General features: G+C 32.6%; 1 protein-coding gene and 1 long non-coding RNA gene across 2 annotated transcripts; both read right to left on the reverse strand.

Moving 5' to 3' along the window:
• Positions 1-7,899: 7,899 nt before the first annotated feature.
• Positions 7,900-8,934, reverse strand: LOC145047060 (uncharacterized). The gene is made up of 2 exons (XM_078995306.1): positions 8,349-8,934; positions 7,900-8,279 (listed from the first exon to the last, which is right to left on the reverse strand). The coding sequence occupies exons 1-2, from the start codon at positions 8,932-8,934 to the stop codon at positions 7,900-7,902; spliced, it is 966 nt and encodes a 321-aa protein (XP_078851432.1).
• A 1,791-nt stretch (positions 8,935-10,725) lies between these two features.
• Positions 10,726-11,256, reverse strand: LOC145045659 (uncharacterized). Its single transcript, XR_013681868.1, has 3 exons — positions 11,185-11,256; positions 10,931-11,110; positions 10,726-10,814 (listed from the first exon to the last, which is right to left on the reverse strand). It is a non-coding gene; the product is annotated as an uncharacterized LOC145045659 (long non-coding RNA).
• Positions 11,257-19,806: the final 8,550 nt, after the last annotated feature.

A 19,806-nucleotide genomic window follows, 5' to 3' on the forward strand; every position in this document is an offset into this window, starting at 1 on the left:
ATCTAAACCTATGTAATCCAATATATCCATCTCATCATATATCAACTCATTTCCTGTTGTTTTTTCCTGGAAAAATACATCTTATTGGTTTCATTGATGACCTAGATACATAGTTGTAAATGAGCCGATGAGATGGATATCAAATTTTACAGTAAATGTAGTATTATATAACTCATCGTATCCATCTTATCAATTAATTTAATGACTAGGTGTGTAAGTCAATAATAAAACCGATAAAATAGATAGTACATCGATAAAATGGTCAATCATCAGTTAATTTTAATTTGAGAATTATTTGTAAATTATGGTAAAATAATGAGAATTTAATGAAACAGATAAGTAAGGAAACCGGTAAACCGGGGAAAAAAGGGTCAAATCGCCATTTTTGCTGGTAATTCATATTTTTTCGTAAACAAATTTTAGTTTGAAACTTTTTCGTAAATTAAGATAAAATTTTAGAAATTTTTCGAAGATTTACAAAAAGAAAAAAATGTTAAATAATTTGCTCCATGTTACCCGAAATGAAAATTTACAAGGTTTAAAGCATTTGTTGGTACAAAGCTTTAAATGTGTATAAAGCTTTTAAGCCATAAATATGTACAAAACTTTTTAGTTGAAAAATAAGGAAAGATTCCATGACAATGTTTTCATGTTGTGAAATCCGAAAGATAACTCTTTATGATGGGCTTTCACACATCACGTCCTACTTAAAAGCAATTTATTTATTTACCTACCAACTTCTACCAACTTCAAAGTTCAAACTATTCCCCGATTCAAAAAGCAATTAATTATCCTAAGGTATTACACTACAAAAACTAGACTAGTATCTATGGAGTGCATAGATATAATAACTAAATTAAAATATCAACATTATATGTTATTTGTTATATTTTAATGAGAAATTTACAAAAATAACAATTTACACTAATTACATTACAAAAATAGCTAAAAAAATCGAAATTACAAAAATGACCACCCATTTCGCAGATGAGAAGGTCCCATCTGCGAAATGGGCTTCTCATCTGCGAAAGTACAAGCACCTAAAGCACAGCTGTGCTTTAGGTGCTTGTACTTTCGCAGGTGGTTTTAATATATATATATATATATATATATATATATATATATATATATATATATAAATTTTTTGCTGTATATATAGGGGTAATTTCGCAGACGGAATAGGTCCATCTGCGAAATCCTCTGACTCTATCTGCGAAATCGTTGTTATTTTTGTATTATTATTATTATTATTATTATTATTTTTTTATTTTTTTTAGGTTGACTATGAAATGGTTTGTTTTGACTACGAAATCAGGTTGCTATATAAATAGTTTTGTAGAAAAAATATCATTTTGGTTGTTATTTGTTTAGGAACTCTCTCTACAATTTGCTCAAAAAAAATGATTGAATATATGGTTTGTCTTGTAACCGGTGGGAGATGGAAAGTTAATGGAACTAATCTGGAATACATATGTCCACAGGGAGGTATTTCTGAACTTGCTTTGATATTTTCTGAGTATATTAGTTATAGTGATTTTGTATCTTTGGTAAGAAGCAAAATTGGTTTGTTAGATAAATATAGAATTAGTCTTCGTTTCCACCATCCTGAATTAAATTATTATATAGCTATAGTTGAAGACTTGGATGTTAGAATGTTGATAAACGTAATCAAATGTAGTGGAGGAAGGACTGTGAAAATGTTTGTGGTGGTTGATGAAGTTGAGGAGGTTAATGGGGGTGGTGAAATTGGAAACCAGGTTGTTGGTAATTTATGCAGTTATAAAGAGAGCAACGATCCGATAGGTACTTTCAATACTCCTAGTGAACCTCAGTTTCACAGTGTTGCTGAAAATGTTAATGTTAGTTATTCACCTATTCACTATGTGGAACCTGAGAATTACAAGTCTGTTGGTGATGATGATGTTGGTACATATCTTAATCACGTGGGTGGTCGTTGTGATGATGTTGCCGAACAAGAAGTTAAACTTATGAATAGGCGTGTGGTAGATAAAACTAAAATGAAAAAAAATTCAAGTCAAAAAAATGAAAAAAATCATGTTTACGGGCATTATGTTGATGTTGGTGATGTATGTTTAGATATAAGCGAGCTACAAAGCAATTCCGATAGAGATGAGTTGGGTGATGAAGTTAAAGCTAAGTTTCCCGATAACCTTTTTCACGGTATGCCCCCTGTACCAGCATGGCTAGTTGATATTAATGAAGATATCCCAACACAAATGGTAGACATGAATCTTCAAAAGATTCAATGTGAGAGTATATTTAAGAACAAAGAACTTTTAAAGCGGTGTATTGGTAAAAAATGTCTTCGAGAAGGTTTCCAGACGAGGACAAGTAGATCCACCAAATCAAGGTATGAAGCTGTGTGTGTTTCGAAAAATTGTTCTTGGTTACTAAGAGCAAAAGCAATTAAAAATTTTGATGGACTTTTCCAAGTGAATAAATTTGTTGATGTACACACATGTTCTTCAACATTGTTGCAACCTAATCATCGACAAGCAAACAAATATGTTTTGGGTGAATATGTTGCTGATGTTTTGGCTGAAGACTATAGTAGAGTTTATCGGGGAAAAGAAATTGTTAATGATATGAATGCTCAATTGAATATCAATATCTCATACCATCAGGCATGGCGTGCGAAGCAATATGCATTGTTGTCGTTAAGGGGTTCGAAAGAGGATTCTTTTACCAAACTTCCGGTGTATTGTCACAACCTGGCCAAACATAATCCGGGTACTGTCACACATATTAAAACTAGGGGTGTAAACGAGCCGAGCCGAGCCCGAGCCTGACAAAGCTCGAGCTCGGCTCATTTAATTTGAGGAAGCTCGAGCTCGAGCTCGAGCTCGATTCGAGCCTTAAAATGAAGCTCGAGCTCGGCTCATGAATAATTTAGTGGGCTCGCGAGCCTAATCGAGCCTAAACGAGCCTCTATGTGTGTGTGTGTGTATATATATATATATATATATGTGTGTGTGTGTGTGTGTGTGTATATATATATATATATATATATATATATATATATATATATATATATATATATAGGGGCTCGTTTAAGCTCGTTTAGGCTCGCGAGCCCATTAATTGAAGCTCGGCTCGAGCTGATTTAATAAACGAGCCTCATATTTAGGCTCGAGCTCGGCTCGGGCTCGTTTAATTCGATCTCGAGTCGAGCTTTTAACGAGTCGATCCCGAGTAGCTCATGAGTAGCTCGGCTCACTTACACCCCTAATTAAAACAGATGTTGATGATTGCTTTGAGTTTTTGTACGTTGCACTCGGTTGCTCGGTTAGTATTATCATATTATATTAATTTTTTAATTTTTATTTTGGTGTATTTGAATAGATATACAATGTATTGTAGGTACGCGCTTTTGTCAATTTTTGTAAACCGACCCTAGTAGTAGATGGAGCTCACCTAAAGGGCGAGTTCAAAGGTACCATGTTACTTGTAGTTACTAAGGATGGACAAAACCAAATATTACCGGTTGCATATGGTATATGCAAAAATGAGTGTACCGATTCTTGGACATGGTTTTTTCAAAAACTACGTGATTGCATAGGAAATATGCAGGAGCTTACAATTATATCTGATAGGTCTCCATCTATAGCAACATCCGTTGCCAACATTTTTCCTCACGCTCATCATGGAATATGTGGTGTCCATTTGTATTTCAACATAGTCTCTAGATTCGGCAAGAGTAAGACGGTTAAAGGAATTTTTTGGGAGGTGTGTAGGGCGTACACAGTTGATGCTTTTGATGCTGCCATGGATATTATGAAAAAGACAAAAGAACCAGTATGGGAGTATTTGAAAAGTATAAATCCAGAAACTTGGTCCAGAGCACATTTTAAAGGGAACCGATACAATCTTATGTTGTCCAACAGTGCGGAGTCTATAAATGCATTATCTAGACACGCACGTAAGGTGCCAATACTTATGTTGATCTATTTTTTTCGTGCTACAATGCAACAATGGTGGTTTCAAAGACGTAACTTTGCAGGTATTAAGTAAATTTTTAATATTAATGTTTTATTAATTTTGATGTTATTGATCTTAACTTCTTCATTTTGGCTCTTTTTTTTAGCGGAAGCAACAACAATTCTTACCCCTTGGGCGGATGAAATTGTAAAAGAGAACAAGAAAAGTTTTAGCAAATGGGATGTTCGCATGATCTCAAATACGAAATGCGAGGTCAAAAAGGGGGCACAAAATGTGATTGTTGATTTCAAACATATGACATGTACATGTAGGCATTGGCAACTTAATGGGATACCTTGTGGTCATGTCATAAGATGTTTAACAGTGAACAATTACGAAGACTGCTCGAGGTATGCATTAAATGCTTACTTTACCGAAACACTGAGGAAAACATATGAGGAATCAATAAACCCTCTGCCAAAGCCATCCGAATGGGAGATCCCCGATGATTTGATGATTGTTAAGCCACCAATAATGGATAGACGTCAGCCAGGCAGGCCAAGAAACACATACCGCATTCCATCCCAAGGCGAGGGTCCAATTATAAAAGAGTGTTCTACATGTGGTCAAATTGGACACACGAGAAATAATTGTACTGGAAGGGCGTCCGGTAGCGGAGCACGTCACATAATTTCTACTGCAGAAATGGCATTTAATATTGGTGGTTCAGCGAGTTGCTCACAAACCTATAACGCTGATTTTGATATAAAACATCCTTGAAATGAAGAGTAATGACGAGTTGTTAACTTATTATGTATTTTAATATTTTTATTAAATCTTACAAGACGTTGCTATGCTTTCATATTTTTGTTTAGTTTGTTGATTATATCAATTAATGAAGCCTTTATATTATAAAATATAGTTTGCAGATTTTTTTTAACAGTTACAACATGTTATTTAAAAAAACAACAAACGATCCTTTTGCAACCTAATCTGTTTCATGATAATATTACAACAACTTTGTAACTAATTTTTAAACTCAGGGAACTGCAACGGGTACTTCTCTTTCTCCATTGTTATATAGTCATCCCTAATTCTCATTTTGTCTTCGAAACGATCCTTTTTTACCATAATGTGTATCAATTGCTCATCCTTCTCAGCAAGCCGTTTTTCAGTGGTTTTGATTACCTTTTTACTCTTTTTTATCCAATCTTTATGCTCTTTGATTTTGTTTTTATTGAGGTCATTCCATTATTGAGCTTGTTTGCATTCCGAATCTATATCATTAGCAAGTTGAGTGAGAAGTTGAGATGACTCTTTGTCCTCTTCTTGTTGTGCTTCAGCCTTCTTTAATTCTTCAAAATTTTCGTGTGACATATATGGCCCGGCTAAAGAGGGTGTAAAAAAAGGGTCTACTGAATCACAATAATAACAATCTACTTCGTTGCATGAGCAAATTTCGATTTTGTGTGAGGAAGTCATAATAAAGTCGATATTGTATTAAACTGGAGCAACAAGTGGTATTTATACATACTAGACAGTAATGACAAGTCCAACTTTGAAATGACTAGACAGTAATGACAAGTCACTGTAGTAACCTGCACATAACAGTGGGACCCTTAAGTGACAAGAGATAAATTACAGTTTGACATGACAAAACACTGCATAAAGCTGAAAATCGTAGTCCAAATATAACCATTTCGTAGTCAAAGTATTAATTCATAGTCTATTTATTTATATAAATAGATGTTTAAGATCTAAAAACCAAACACCCGAATCACCTAAACGAAACGAATTCCCATTATTAGAAATGTCGTCGAATGCAGCAAGTTCTTCGAATGAAGTACCTGGTTCCAATTCTGAAAGGCCATGGACGACAAATGAGGTGTTAGTTCTAACACGATGCTGGCTAAGTGTTAAGGATGGTGTATCGTTACTTGCTCCCCCGCATTGCCTAATTGGTGATGAATGGAGTCGCATCACATCTTTGTTTAACCATGAGATGGGAGAAGGGCAAAAAAGAGAAAAATCAGATGTTGTTACTAAGTGGATGGATGTAAAGGAAGAAGTGACATGGTTCAATCGAGCATGTGGTTATGCGAAACGTAACAATGTTCGTTATCGTGACGAAGAGGAGTTCTTGGAAGTTGTTACAGAGTTTTACATATGTGAGCATGACGACAGAGACTTTGAATATGAGGAAGTTTGGAAGGTTGTTAGAGATAAACAGTATTTCAAGTAGACCGCTCTAATTTGTGTTAAGAATAACCCATGGACTTGTGTTTTACGTTAATGCTTTGTTCGTATTATGTCGTTGTTTTTCATGTAATTGTTGTGATGTTTTTAATGGTTCATGGAATCCTTGTTACTAATGTATTCTAATATATTGTGATAACTAATGCAATGACCATTTATTAACTCAAGTTAATCATACGAGTTGCTCACATAATAAACTAAAATACATTTTAAACAAACGAAATACATACAAAATACATAAGAAATACATGAAAATAACCTAGTACATGAAAATAACCTAGTACTCAAATAATAAACTAAAATAGATTTTAAACAAACGAGATATATTTCAAAATATTCCAAGGGGCTTCAAACTGGAATTCCAACCCGTTACTTAATGACTTGTATTCCTCCTTAGCAGCTTCCAAGATAACCTCCTCAGTAGCATTTAAACGGGTGTCGTCAATTTTGGTATAAAGATCGTTGAATAATAGAACTTCGGTTTTCATTTCATACCATCTTGCTAAGATGTCTAGTTTGTCACGATCGTTTCTTGTAGCCCTTTGGTTTTCAGCATTGAAAATATTGGTTAAATGGCTCCAAAACATTGGATCGTTCAACTTGCTTGTCTCGTACACATGAATATAAGCATGTGTAAGAACCAAGAACTCTTCATTGCTCCATGATATAGAACTCATTTTGATTGAAACTAAGAGAGTGGAATATAAAAAACAATATTTGAACAGCTGTATTGGTTTATTTAATAAAGTATTTATGTAACATAAGGTCAATTTATAGTAGTTTCTACACAAAATCGCAGTCCAATCTTCTAATATGTCTGCATTTCATAGTCAAAATTAACTGACGAATGCAGTGTACTATACTAATAACATAACAGAGCACTGTTCGAGTTGACAAGTCATCCCTGTTCGAATTGCTGCTTGAATTGACAAGCCATTGCAGCATGAAATGAATGAGTCGTTATAAATAGATTTTAATATGCGTTGTAGTTGTTTCGTATTACTTCCCTCCCTGCAATTATAGATTCACCACATACTTGGAGGAACGCAGAGGAGGTCGCTTTGGTTCAAGCTTGGATTATAACTGTAGAGGAGGATTTTCCACCGAGTCCCCCATAAGTTCGTGCTGGATCATTTTGGTCTCGTGTCTGTCATTTGTTTCACCATTTAATGGGGCGTAGTCGATATCGAAGAAGAAAAGATGTCAAAGCCAGTTTATGGATTTGAAAATGAAGGTGAAAGAATTTCAACGTATTTACAACGAGTTGGATAATGAACATGCAAATACAGATGAAGACATTCTACGGCAGGTGGCTTTGGAACTATACCGTTTTGAATATGATGTTAGCGAGTTTACCCACTTAGATGCATGGAATGTTTTAAAGAATGTCCCTTATTTTTAATATGCATGTTGGTTAAGGTAATGGATTTTCGTTATTTAAGTTGCTTGTTGTTGTATGTGTGTAGGCGTCACTATTTAATAAAAGTCCATTTCTTTTAATGTATCTTGTTTCCTCAATAGCCAATACATAATACGACATAAATTAAATAACTAATACATAATAAGTCATAAAATATGAATGAGGTACATAAATAACTCATACATAATACGACATAAAATGTAAACAGGTTTCACGGATAACTAATACATAACACGACAATAATACATTATACTACATAAAATATAAAGGTGCTACATGAATAACTACTGCATTGAGGGAGGTAACAGGACCACCATTTCATTTGGTATTTCCCAATGCACATGTGATGGTATAGTATTCACCAACTCAGATCCATATGCAAGTCGATACACATAACTAGTGAACTTATAATCAACCAATCTGTTTATGGATTTAGATGTACGGGTTCTTAGACATGCTATAGCGTGGGCAGATGGTATACCGCTTTTTTGCCATTTACCACAACTACATACCCTTCGTTCAAGTTGTACGTTGGTGGTGGCAAAATTGTCATCGATTTGATATGTATCCCCATACAAACGTCTTGCATTCCAATTGTAAGACTTGTTGACACATTTTTGAACTTTACTCTCAACGTAAGGGGTCAACCCACCAGAAAACCTCCCTGTAAAATTTGATATTTTAATAAAAATAATAACACATTAAAAAAAGTAAATAAAACAATCTCCCTTACCCGCCACATCGGCCCGTTCAGCATACTTTGATTGTATCGACGTGGTGATTAACTCAATTATCGTTGTTATAGGAAACTCACGTCTGGATATAATTTGCAAAATTTCAGGGACGTCAATCGATTTAACATTGTAGCGTATTTTTGGGAAAAATGCTCGTGTCCATTTTGAAATCAGTATATCGTCAAGCCAGTAAATTGGACTCCTAAGCAAGGAAAAGAAAGGTGATTTCCTACATGCAGTTTGCAACCTTTCCAAACACAAGTAAAAATCATCAACGCTATATGCATTGCATGACTTCCAAAACAACGATTCAACTTCCGTACTGTTATGTCCCACACAGTCACGTATCTTTCGAGCTATATCTTTAGGACAATATCCATGATAGGAATCCGGGTAGGCACTCTGAACACCAAATTCTATTTTATCACACAGGTTGCTTATGAAACCAACCTCTATGTCGTCACCTAAACAATCTTTTAACCTCATCATGAACCATCTCCATGATTCTTCACACTCTAAGGTTCCCAAACCAATTGCTAAGAGTAGTGGTTCATGATTTCCATCTAAAGCCACTGCGAAGTACATTGTTGTCAGATAGCTCCCAATAAGGGGTAAATAACCCACATATATCAGCGGTATCATGCACCTAAGGAAGGTACGAATCTACATAAAAACGAACACATATTAGTGATGAGTAAAAACTAATCGAGATACATTACCATGAAATATTATATAACTCAATAAAATTAGTATGTTATACCACGCAACCTAAAGCCACAAAATAGAATTGAAAGCGGTTGGTATCGGTTTTCTTGATGGCTGTGAAGGTATTAGGATTTGTTCTTTGAAGGTTATGAAAGAAAATTGGTAGTTGAGAAAAGCTTCTTTCGATTTTAGTACTCATTTTCAAAACCGATGAAAGTGCTCTACAATCATCACACAAATGCAATATCAATAACATGAGATTATAAATAGAAAATATTGTATCTCTAATGTTCACAATTCATAATTTAACCTTTTAAATTCGTAGTCAAACCAGTTCATTTCATAGTCAAATTTCACTGACCGACATGACAATACTACAGAACGTACTTGTCTGGATTTCGTAGTTCAACTTTTTGAATTCATAGTCTAACCAGTTCATTTAATAGTCAAATTTCACTGACCGACAAGACAATACTACAGAATGTACTTGTCTGGATTTCGTAGTTCAATTTTTTGAATTCATAGTCAAACCAGTTCATTTCATAGTCAAAATTCACTGACCGACAAGACAATACTACAGAATGTACTTGTCTGGATTTCATAGTTCAACTTTTTGAATTCATAGTCAAACAAGTTCAATTCATAGTCAAAAAGATTTGTCTGTAACATGATTTCTTCTATAAAAGGGTGTCACTCAGTATGAAAACTGTATCAGTCAAAGCAACTCCTATTTATAAGAAAAACAAGGCTAATGGCATACTGCAATTGCGGAGGAGAACGTATCGTTAGGATTTCGGGAACATCTAAAAACCCAGGAAGATTGTTTTATGCTTGCCCATATTTGGTATCATGTTGTTAACGTCATTCAAATTTAAACCCTCGTGTTTACATCACAAAAATTTATTTTCTTACTGTGAATATTAAATTTAACAGGGACCAAAATGTGGGTTTATCAGTTGGGTTGATGAAGAGAAGGACCAATCTTCTATGGTAATAGCTAAAGTAGCTAACTCTAATAAGCTCTTTCAATCAGAAAATAAGAAGTTAAAGATAGCGTTGGTTTGTAGTTGGGTGTTGTTCTTGGCAGTTCTTGTTTACAAGTTGTAAGCTTTTCAATATTGTTTTTATGGTTTTGAAGTTGTTAGGTCAATAAATTGTTGTATTTGTAACGTTAAAACAAATGTTGTAGTCGTTCTTATGTTGTATGTATTGATAAGTAATTAGTAGGTCATTAGTTTGTTGTAATTGTCGTAACGTTATATTTTTTGCCATCCGTTGAGTAAATTGTAAAAATAAACTAATAATGAAATCCAACATTAATTTGTATATACATTTATATAATCCAACTACATAGGACCAAGACAAGACCCCCAAATAATTTTTGCCATCCGGAGACGGAACTCTAAAGCTGCGTTCTTTGGGTCAATAAGAACACGTATAGGTTGACCTGAAACCAATTGCTCCATAAACATACAAAGAAAAACACCGCAATCTCCCAAATGACCACTTTGTTGGGGAACGTTTTCTTCATAAATGAATTGCATATTCAATGGAATCCTTGGGATGTTCCTCAGGGCCCAATACTTAATCTTGTCCAAATAATTTTCCACCCGACGTTCAAATTTGGAAAAGATTCCTTCAGATTGGAATTTTTCATAAGCACCTCTACCAAGACTGTCATAAATATGCACTTCCATTGACGCTAATCGTAGTTCCCCAAATAGTCAATGATTAGGGGATGAATGAATCGGCAATAAGACCTGTATAAGGATCAGAAAATAAAATTATGTTTATTTACATCACAATACAAAAACATCACAATACAAAAACATAACAAAAAAACGATATTATTTTCAATATAAACTATTAAGTTTACCGTATCAACATCCCACCAAGCAACCATGAAGTTGGGGTACGTAGCAATACCAGCCATAAACGCCCTCCAGTCCTGTCCTTCTTCCAAAGCATGAGAAACAAAAAAATTTGGAGGCATTATTGTATGTCGGTCGCTCTCAAACCGTCTCTCCATCAAAAGTCGGTACCAAATGGTTATATGCTGCACACATGATACTTTTGTTATTGACTAAAAAACAATTAACTTTTAAAAGAATTAATTAACAATTAATTTACCGCTGACTCCAACCATCCGTCGTGTGTATGCCCAAACAATGAGCTCCAAAAATCTCTATCTAACACGAAATTGAACAAACGATGCTGGACATCATATGAATGCAATACATAATTTTGGATGACATCCTCACCGCCTGCTACATAAGGTTGCAGGCGCAACATGGAGAAGTCATGAGCAACACCAAAAACTGGAGGAGGAACGGGGCTTGTTGATTTCATATCAACCTTCTTTTTTGTTCTTCTTTTTTGCTTCGGTGTCGTGTGCAACTAAAAACAATATTGAAATGTTCAAATCTATATCTTTCGGATAATTCACATAAACATAAAATCATCACTTTATAAATAAAACGAATACCTTGGTGTAAGGAGGGCACAAATATTGTGATGGTTTTCGACTCCTCGGTTTATCGGGTGTAACTTCTTTGTCATCATCATCATCATGAAAATAATCTACATTTCCCGTTATTATTAGTTCGTCTTCGTCCGACACATCATCATCAAATTTGTTCCTTGCATTGTCATTCCTCTCCTCCCCCTCCTACATTAAAAATAATACTTTATACTTAATAACGAAATACACATAATTTAATAAGCAATAATATCTAAATAAACAAAATATTTATGTTAATGTAACTATAATAACCTCTTTAACTTCACTATAATCATTTACATCAAACATATCATCATCAAATTTGTTCCCCGCATACTCATTCCTCTCCTCCAACACCTACATTAAAAATATAACTTTTTACTCAATAAAAAAAGACACTTTATTAAAAAGTAATTATTAAAATCGTAAAGGTAACATCTATAACAACCTTGTCGTCTTGAGTATCACCAAAAACATTTTCAGTTGTATTGTTTTTATTCATCACTTCATCTTGCACAACCTATATTTTCAAATATAAAATAAGAACTCAGGTATTCATATATGTTAATAAAATTTAATAAATAATGTAGCGTGTAACTAACCTGTTCATCATAATTTCTTTGTGACACTGTCCTATCATCATAAAAAATGTCGTTCCAAAATTGGTCATTATTCACTTCTTCAACAAAAACCTCTGTAGGTTGTCGGTTCATAAACACATGCTGCTCCAGTGCATGTAGCCGTTTCAACACCTCGTCTAGCTTGTGTTTCCCACTGCCCCGACCTTTACCATGAGAGCGACCACTGAACGACATACTAGACGAAGATTCGTCTTGTCTCCTAAAATGGTCCCGTACTGGGGATGGAACTGCTTTCCCTTCACCATATACATACTCTTGAAATGACATATAATAAAAAGATGTCATCTCACCATCACCCGGTAACATGTTTTGTCTTGGTGGTAGCCCCGCCTAAAAAATTAAACATATTAAAAATGCATATAAAAGTATAACAATCAACTTTAATAATAATAAACGAATTATTTTTAAACCTGCATCTTTGACCAAATCTTGTTCACGTCAACCCATTTCAATTTTTTTGTTCCACTCCATCGTTTCATCCGAGGCAAGTCTTTATTTTTTCTCGATGCAAATCCACATGCACGAACAGCCGGAATCATCTCATATATCCATATCTACAATTTTTTACAATTACAGTAATAAAAGTTAAAATTAAAATAAAAAACATAACAATAAAACAATTTAAATATAAGAAAATTTTTATACCCTTATTGGAGCCGTAAATCCTGAGACGGAGTACTTTAAAGTTTTACCACGCTCAGAAACTGATAAATTATTATGTATCTTATTCCATGTATCCTCAATGTCAACATAGGTAAAATCCCAGAGATAGCTACCCCAAGCGAAGCTAACAAAACAAAAAAACAAAATTGATTATTATATAAATTATAACTTTAATAAAATAGAACTTTTAACGTAAACAAAATATACCTATTCCAGAGATCCAAATTCTCAGCCAAATAAAACCAATCTTGTGGCACCCGATCGTTAACTTCTTTACCCAAAAAACCTTCACACAAAATGTATATCAAACATACTCTAACTGCATCAACGTCATCAAGTGCTAGGAATGTTCGATTTAAAATTAAACTTTTCAGGTCGCCGATTTTCACCGAACTATTAGTATGGTCCGGAAATAGCCGTTCACGCAGTAAACATCTTTTTTTACTGCTTATTAATTTTTCTGACCCTTTTCTCCCAATGTTTTTTGGATACTCCCTAAAATTGAAGCCGGTAATCAAACAAAACTATTCCCCTTGAAAATATAAACGTTTTATTCCATCTGGGGATAAAACAGGGTCCGGCCGGATCTGATGAAGGAACATTTTATGAAACAATAATGCGTCCCCTTGTAAACGTGGGACATCAATAAAATAACCAAAGACGGTATCTCTGAAAATAGCACGTCGGACATCATCTAAAACTTCAAATACTTCCCATATGTTACCGCCAGAGCCTTTTAAGTTCGCAAAGGCTTTCGTATTCATTAAACTAAAATCATGCTGCAAAAAAAACACAAAAACAAATTAGATAACTAAATTTTTTTTTTTTTTAAAAGATATGATTACGAACTGCAAATACAATTTCTTAATTACTAATATATATATATTTTCGATAAAAAAACAATAACATACACATATATAAACAATTTTCCAAGTTATACAACTAATATATTAACGATAGAAAACAATATCATACATAATTATATAAACATTTTATTAAACATATTTTCAACTTAAACGACAAATATATCAACGACAAATATTCAACTTAAACAAATTTTCAACTTAAACGACAAATATATAAACAATTTTTTATCTTTCTAATTAAAACTAACATTTTATAACCATATAAACAAAAAAAAATTAAAAACAAAACGACAAACAAACTAACAATTTTGCAAGTTATACGACAACTTTATACAAATTTTCAACTTACACGACAAATACAAACAATTTCTAACAATATATATACAACAAAATTTGAACTTATACAAATGTTATACTTATACGACAAACACAAACAATTTCTAACAATATATATACGACAAATTTTCAACTTATACAAATGTTATACTTATACGACAAATATATATACAAACGACTATTTTGCACTTTATATAAACAATTATACGATAAGAATATACAAGATTTCAGGATATACAACAACTAAAAAAATAACAAAAATAACAAATTGTAAACATTATCTACGCAGTCTCTACTTGTCTCTACTTGCATTTAAACTTCAAGTATACTTAAAAAATATTAAAACTATCAAACATAACATAATTACCCTTTTTTAACACTAAATAATACAACAAATGATAAAATAAAGAGATTGTTGACATTAAAAGAGTTAAAATCTAACCATATTTGCGGGATTGTTGACATAATCCTCCATTTTCTTCAAAAACTAGCCAAAATTCCGAGATAAGCCCAAAGTTAGAGAGTTTTTGTGTAGAGAAGGGTAAAAAATGAAGAAAAAAAACGTTTTTATAGTCAAATTCGAGGGCATTTCGCAGATGACAAGCAATTTCGCAGATGGGGCTTCTCATCTGCGAATATACAAGTACCTAAAGCACAACTGTGCTTTAGGTACTTGTACTTTCGCAGATGAGAAGCCCATTTCGCAGATGGGACCTTCTCATCTGCGAAATGGGTGGCCATTTTTGTAATTTCGATTTTTTTTGGCTATTTTTGTAATGTAATTAGTGTAAATGACTATTTTTGTAAATTTCTCTATTTTAATTCATTAGTCCGCAGTGAAAAGAAACTAATCTATTTGGTAGAGGTTTTGTTTTTTAGGAACCGTGGGTAAGGTGAGTTGTGGCTGCAACAACAACCAAGAACATCACCTTAGGTGCGGTTTAGCCCCATGCGAGAACTCCTCACCACACATTCTCTCATCTTTTGATTAACTAAAGCCATTTAAATGTAGCTATCCTTTTGTTTTGTTTTTGTTAATTTTTATAGTTTTTATTAAATTATATGTATACTAAATAAGTGTAAAAAAATATATTAAAAATTTATGATTTTTAATTCTGTAAAGAGTTTAATATTAGTATAAAATGTTTTTTTTAAGTAAAAGAAAATGAAAGTAAGTAAAAGATGACTATTTCTTAGGTTTTATAGAGTGAAAGACAAGTGAGTGAAAAATTAGTACAATACAAAAAAAAATGAAGGATGAAAGGTGAATAAACATTGTGGTTTTAGATTGGATGTCACGTGTTCCAATGCAAGCGTTGATGATAACTTTTAACTACTAACCAGCTACTAAAAAAAAATATTAATCGTCGAGCATTCTAAATTCTAAATTCATTGATTTTAACTTTGAATTAAGAGAAATTGAGTAAACTAATCCATATAAATGATTTTTTTGAATATAAAAAATTACATTTTTTTTGGTAAACTAACCATTTTCTATGGAATACCTCATTCTAAACAAGCATTCGGAACACTGGAGTAGGACTCCGGACTATAGTTCCAGAACAATTTTTTTTCTTTTATTTTTTTGTTTATTTTTATTGTTTTTTGTATAAATGTATTTTTTTTTGTAGAATTTTTGTTCATATAATATCTAAAATGCAATTGGTAATCTTAAAATCAACAAAAACCAAATAAATATATAAACTAAAGATATTTGTTTTAAGTAGTATTACAGTGTTCAAATCATCATTGTCCTTGTATTTCAAATAATTTATGTCTTTCGTTTGCGATATGACATAACTCATAGACCGTTTTTACCATCTATACAATACGACTTCACAATGATCAACACTTCCAAGAACCAACACAAAACACCGAACAATCTCCTCTACTATCAATCTGTTGTGGTACAAAGACGGTGACTTATGGGACCATGCAACAGCCCGATGCGAAAACATAAGGACTATAAAATTATAAAAAAAGTTGTATGAGAATGAAATAATTAATAATGTACCTCCACTCTCTTCGAGGTACCAAAATCGTCTCTTAGAGTGTTACTTATAAATTTTAGAAATTTGTATAAAGTAGCGTCATGCTCTACTAAACGCTAATCATGTGGCCTCAACTACTCGCAACATTCACTGCGCTCATTTTTCAATTGAGGGACCTCGTTTATCAAGTCTATAATATTTTGGTTCTTATCAACTGATGGGTTAGCGGCCAACGGTGGTGGTGGTAGCGGGTGAGATAGAATATCTACCCGTGACTTCTTTTGTCGAGGCTCATGGATATGAGAGTTTTTGGGTGATGATGTTAGTAAAGGTGCCATGTGAACTTCAGTGTCGGGAAAATCAGGACAATTAATTTAGGTCGAGTTAACTATCCACCATTCAGCATGACTCTCAACTTCTGTCGGCTCCAAATTTTGTACAAGTCTATTATCCTGCTAACAAAATTCTAAATCTAAAAATAAACATAAATTATAAAAAAATATTTAAATAATTAAATAACCATAAGTCGTCGATTTGTAAAAATTAGTTGCATTGAGTCTTTTGTAAGGGCCTCGGTTTTGACCATGCAACAGCCCGGAGGATCACATTCTTTTGTCGGGTACCAAACAAACTGTTCACATAAAAAGTCTCTTCCATATCTAAATGTTACCAAACAAATAATAAATTGTTAGAATGTTAGAAAACAAAAAAAATCATCATATACTTACCTTAAATGTGTAAAAAACCCGCTTAGGTTGTATGTCATTTTCGAAGCTTGTTTCTGTTTCAGTTCAACTTGATGTATCTGCTAGTCAACCTTAATTCATATAATAAATAGCTGTGAGTACAATTGATCCCAAATTATCCTTCCCCATGAATATCTGCCACATAAAAAAAATAATTAACAATTAATTTCTAAAAAACATTAGTTACAATAAGTAATTATAATAAGTAATTATAAAATAGACAACATTATACCTGTTGAATTCATCAGGTTTGGATATCAAAGCGAAACACTCATCATTAACATGGTGTTTGGGCAACCGCCCATCTAAATATTTCTCTAATAGGTATAGAAGATATACATGGATTGCATCATCGTTCAATAACTCATTAAGTGAATGTTTAAACACTGTCATACCATCGTCTAATTTGACTGAGACATTCCTCGGGACCATAGGAAAAGCATGTGAACGGAAGGCGGCACCAGATGCAGAAGCAGGAAAAAAAGTCATCAAACTGGAAGCCGGTGATGAGACAAAATTCTTTCTTCCTGAAAGACAACTTATAAGCTGTAATCTCAAAAACCATTTCATATGCTTGGCTTCGGGGGTCTGTGATAACTTTGTGGTAAAAGATGTAATGTAGAAGTAAAGGATCCCCATCTACATTAGAAATGTCTAACCACCTCCCAAAACATGGATTTTAGAACATAGTCTCACATTTCAGACTTTCTATGAATGCCGCAAGAATTTACCTGCCGATTTTTGGTTTACAAGACAATGCAACGGATGCATAAAAAACTTTGTCGTGCTGCAAATAAAAAAGATGCTATAAACCTACACAGGAAGGGAAAATGACTAACATTCTGGAATAGTTCTTCAAGTTCTAGACATGTTCCGGACCTATTCATCGTGTTCCAGAAGGCAATTTTATGTTCTGGAACAATGAATTTTGATGTATACTAACATTAGATAAACAAAAAAACTATTTTTAGGTTGGTCATAATGCAAATACATCTTTAATTTCACCCCTGGAACGTTTTCGGTTCATTCCAGAGGGGTACATCGAATTCCGGAATGTAATGTTTTGTTCTAGAACATTGGCAGTTCATTCTGGAATATGTTATTATGAACACAAATCTTAAGTTGGAGTAGTGAAGAACTTACCCTTAAAATAATCGGGTTATAGTGACCATCTTCCATATCGGAGTTCGGAATGGAAATCGAAGATCGTATCGAATTCATGCCGAAGTTTGGTAGTGGAATTGGAATCGGTGATTGGAATCCAAATCGCGTCGGAGTTCGGAAGTGGAATCATATTCGGAGATCGAAATCGCATGTCGGAAATTCAAATCATAAAGTCGGAGCAACATCCGAAAGGAAGTCACGATCCAGAATTTGAAATTCAAATTCCGTTCTGGAACAGGTACGGACATTCTAGAATGGGCATTCTTGAGGTTCCGAAATAGGCCAACCCACGACAAAAGGAGTCCAAAATAGATTCCGGAACGAACCATTCTCGAGAAAATGATTATTTTGCAATATATATATATATATATATATATATATATATATATATATATATATATATATATATATATATATATATATATATATATATAATAAAATGGGTTATTTACAAGAAAAGTAATTAGTTTACTTAATTGCACTTGAATTAATGATTTTTGTACTAATTTATTATAAACTATTTTAATTATTTCAAATATACGTACAATATATATATATATATATATATATATATATATATATATATATATATATATATATATATATATATATATATATATATATATATATATATATATATATATATATATATTAAAACTATATCATCAAATAAACTTTACTCGTAAATTAAACATGAATATTAAAATAATTTTTTTTAATATATATTTATTTATAACTTTTAATTACTAATCAATTTAGATAGATATATTATATGATAATATCATTTCAATAGAATCTAAATATTCAAAGGTTTGCTTAAATTATTATTATTATTAAATAATTAAAAACTACATCTTTTAAAAACTATTATTATTATAAAATAAATTTTGATTGATTTTCTTTATTAATTTGACATTTCGATTAAAGATTTATACTTAAAATTTATTAACAAAATTAACTATTTTAAAGCATAATATTCATAAATGGTTCATGTGGTTTCTAAGAATATCAAATTTAATTTTTAATTTTTTTCCGATTCCATGGAAGGTCTCCATGGTTTCATTTTCTATGATGATTAGTCCTTCATTATGTCATTCTATTGTGGTTAGTCCTGTAATGTTCGTGTTTCTAGGCTAGACATTAATGATAATTAATAGTCTAGTCAACCTTTGTAACTTGTTTTGAAATAATAAATATGATTTATTTGAGTATTATGTGTTTATACTTAAGTATTATGATTTAATAAATTATGAATAAAAATAAGCATCGAAAATAAATGTTAGATAAACTCGATATCTATGAAGGAAGTCGTAATGGTTGAAACAAGGATTCCAGAGATATAAAGAATACCGAAATCCGAATTATAACGAAGAAGTTATGACCTGTCGAAGTTTCGCGACAGAACCGACACGACGTTGTATGATGTAAAAAGTGAATTTACGATAAAGTGTTATTTAGCCTTAGCAATCTAAATGAAAGTCGTAGTATACGTTATACCAAGAGCGTGCATAAAAAGAATGTCAAAATCTGACTTCATATGAGGAAGTTATGAATTTTCTAAGATTTGGTATAGCAGTATGCAACCCGAAACTCAAATTTTAGATCGAGCATATTTTAGCCGACACAACCTGAATGATAATTGAAGATCTTGTCAATTGTAGTTTAATGGTAAAAAGATAGACGAAATCAGACGTCAGATGAAGAAGTTATGAATTTTTAACGGACTTTTCTTGTCCCGGCTTGTTAAAATATAACTTTAAAAATAAATTCAGATTTAGCCGACAGAGTCTAAATAAAAGTTATAGAGCATAATTTCACCTACGCGTGGATATAAAGAATGTCAAA

The sequence above is a fragment of the Lactuca saligna genome, chromosome 5, assembly GCF_052625555.1.
Source record: "Lactuca saligna cultivar CGN05327 chromosome 5, ASM5262555v1, whole genome shotgun sequence".
Lineage (NCBI taxonomy): Eukaryota > Viridiplantae > Streptophyta > Magnoliopsida > Asterales > Asteraceae > Lactuca > Lactuca saligna.

Excerpts from the sequence above, each read along its gene's own strand:
- LOC145047060 (XM_078995306.1), bottom strand. The coding sequence starts at position 8,934 with ATGTACTTCGCAGTGGCTTTAGATGGAAATCATGAACCACTACTCTTA. Across the intron at positions 8,280-8,348 it reads TGAACGGGCCGATGTGGCGG|GGAGGTTTTCTGGTGGGTTG; the intron begins GTAAGGGAGATT and ends CAAATTTTACAG.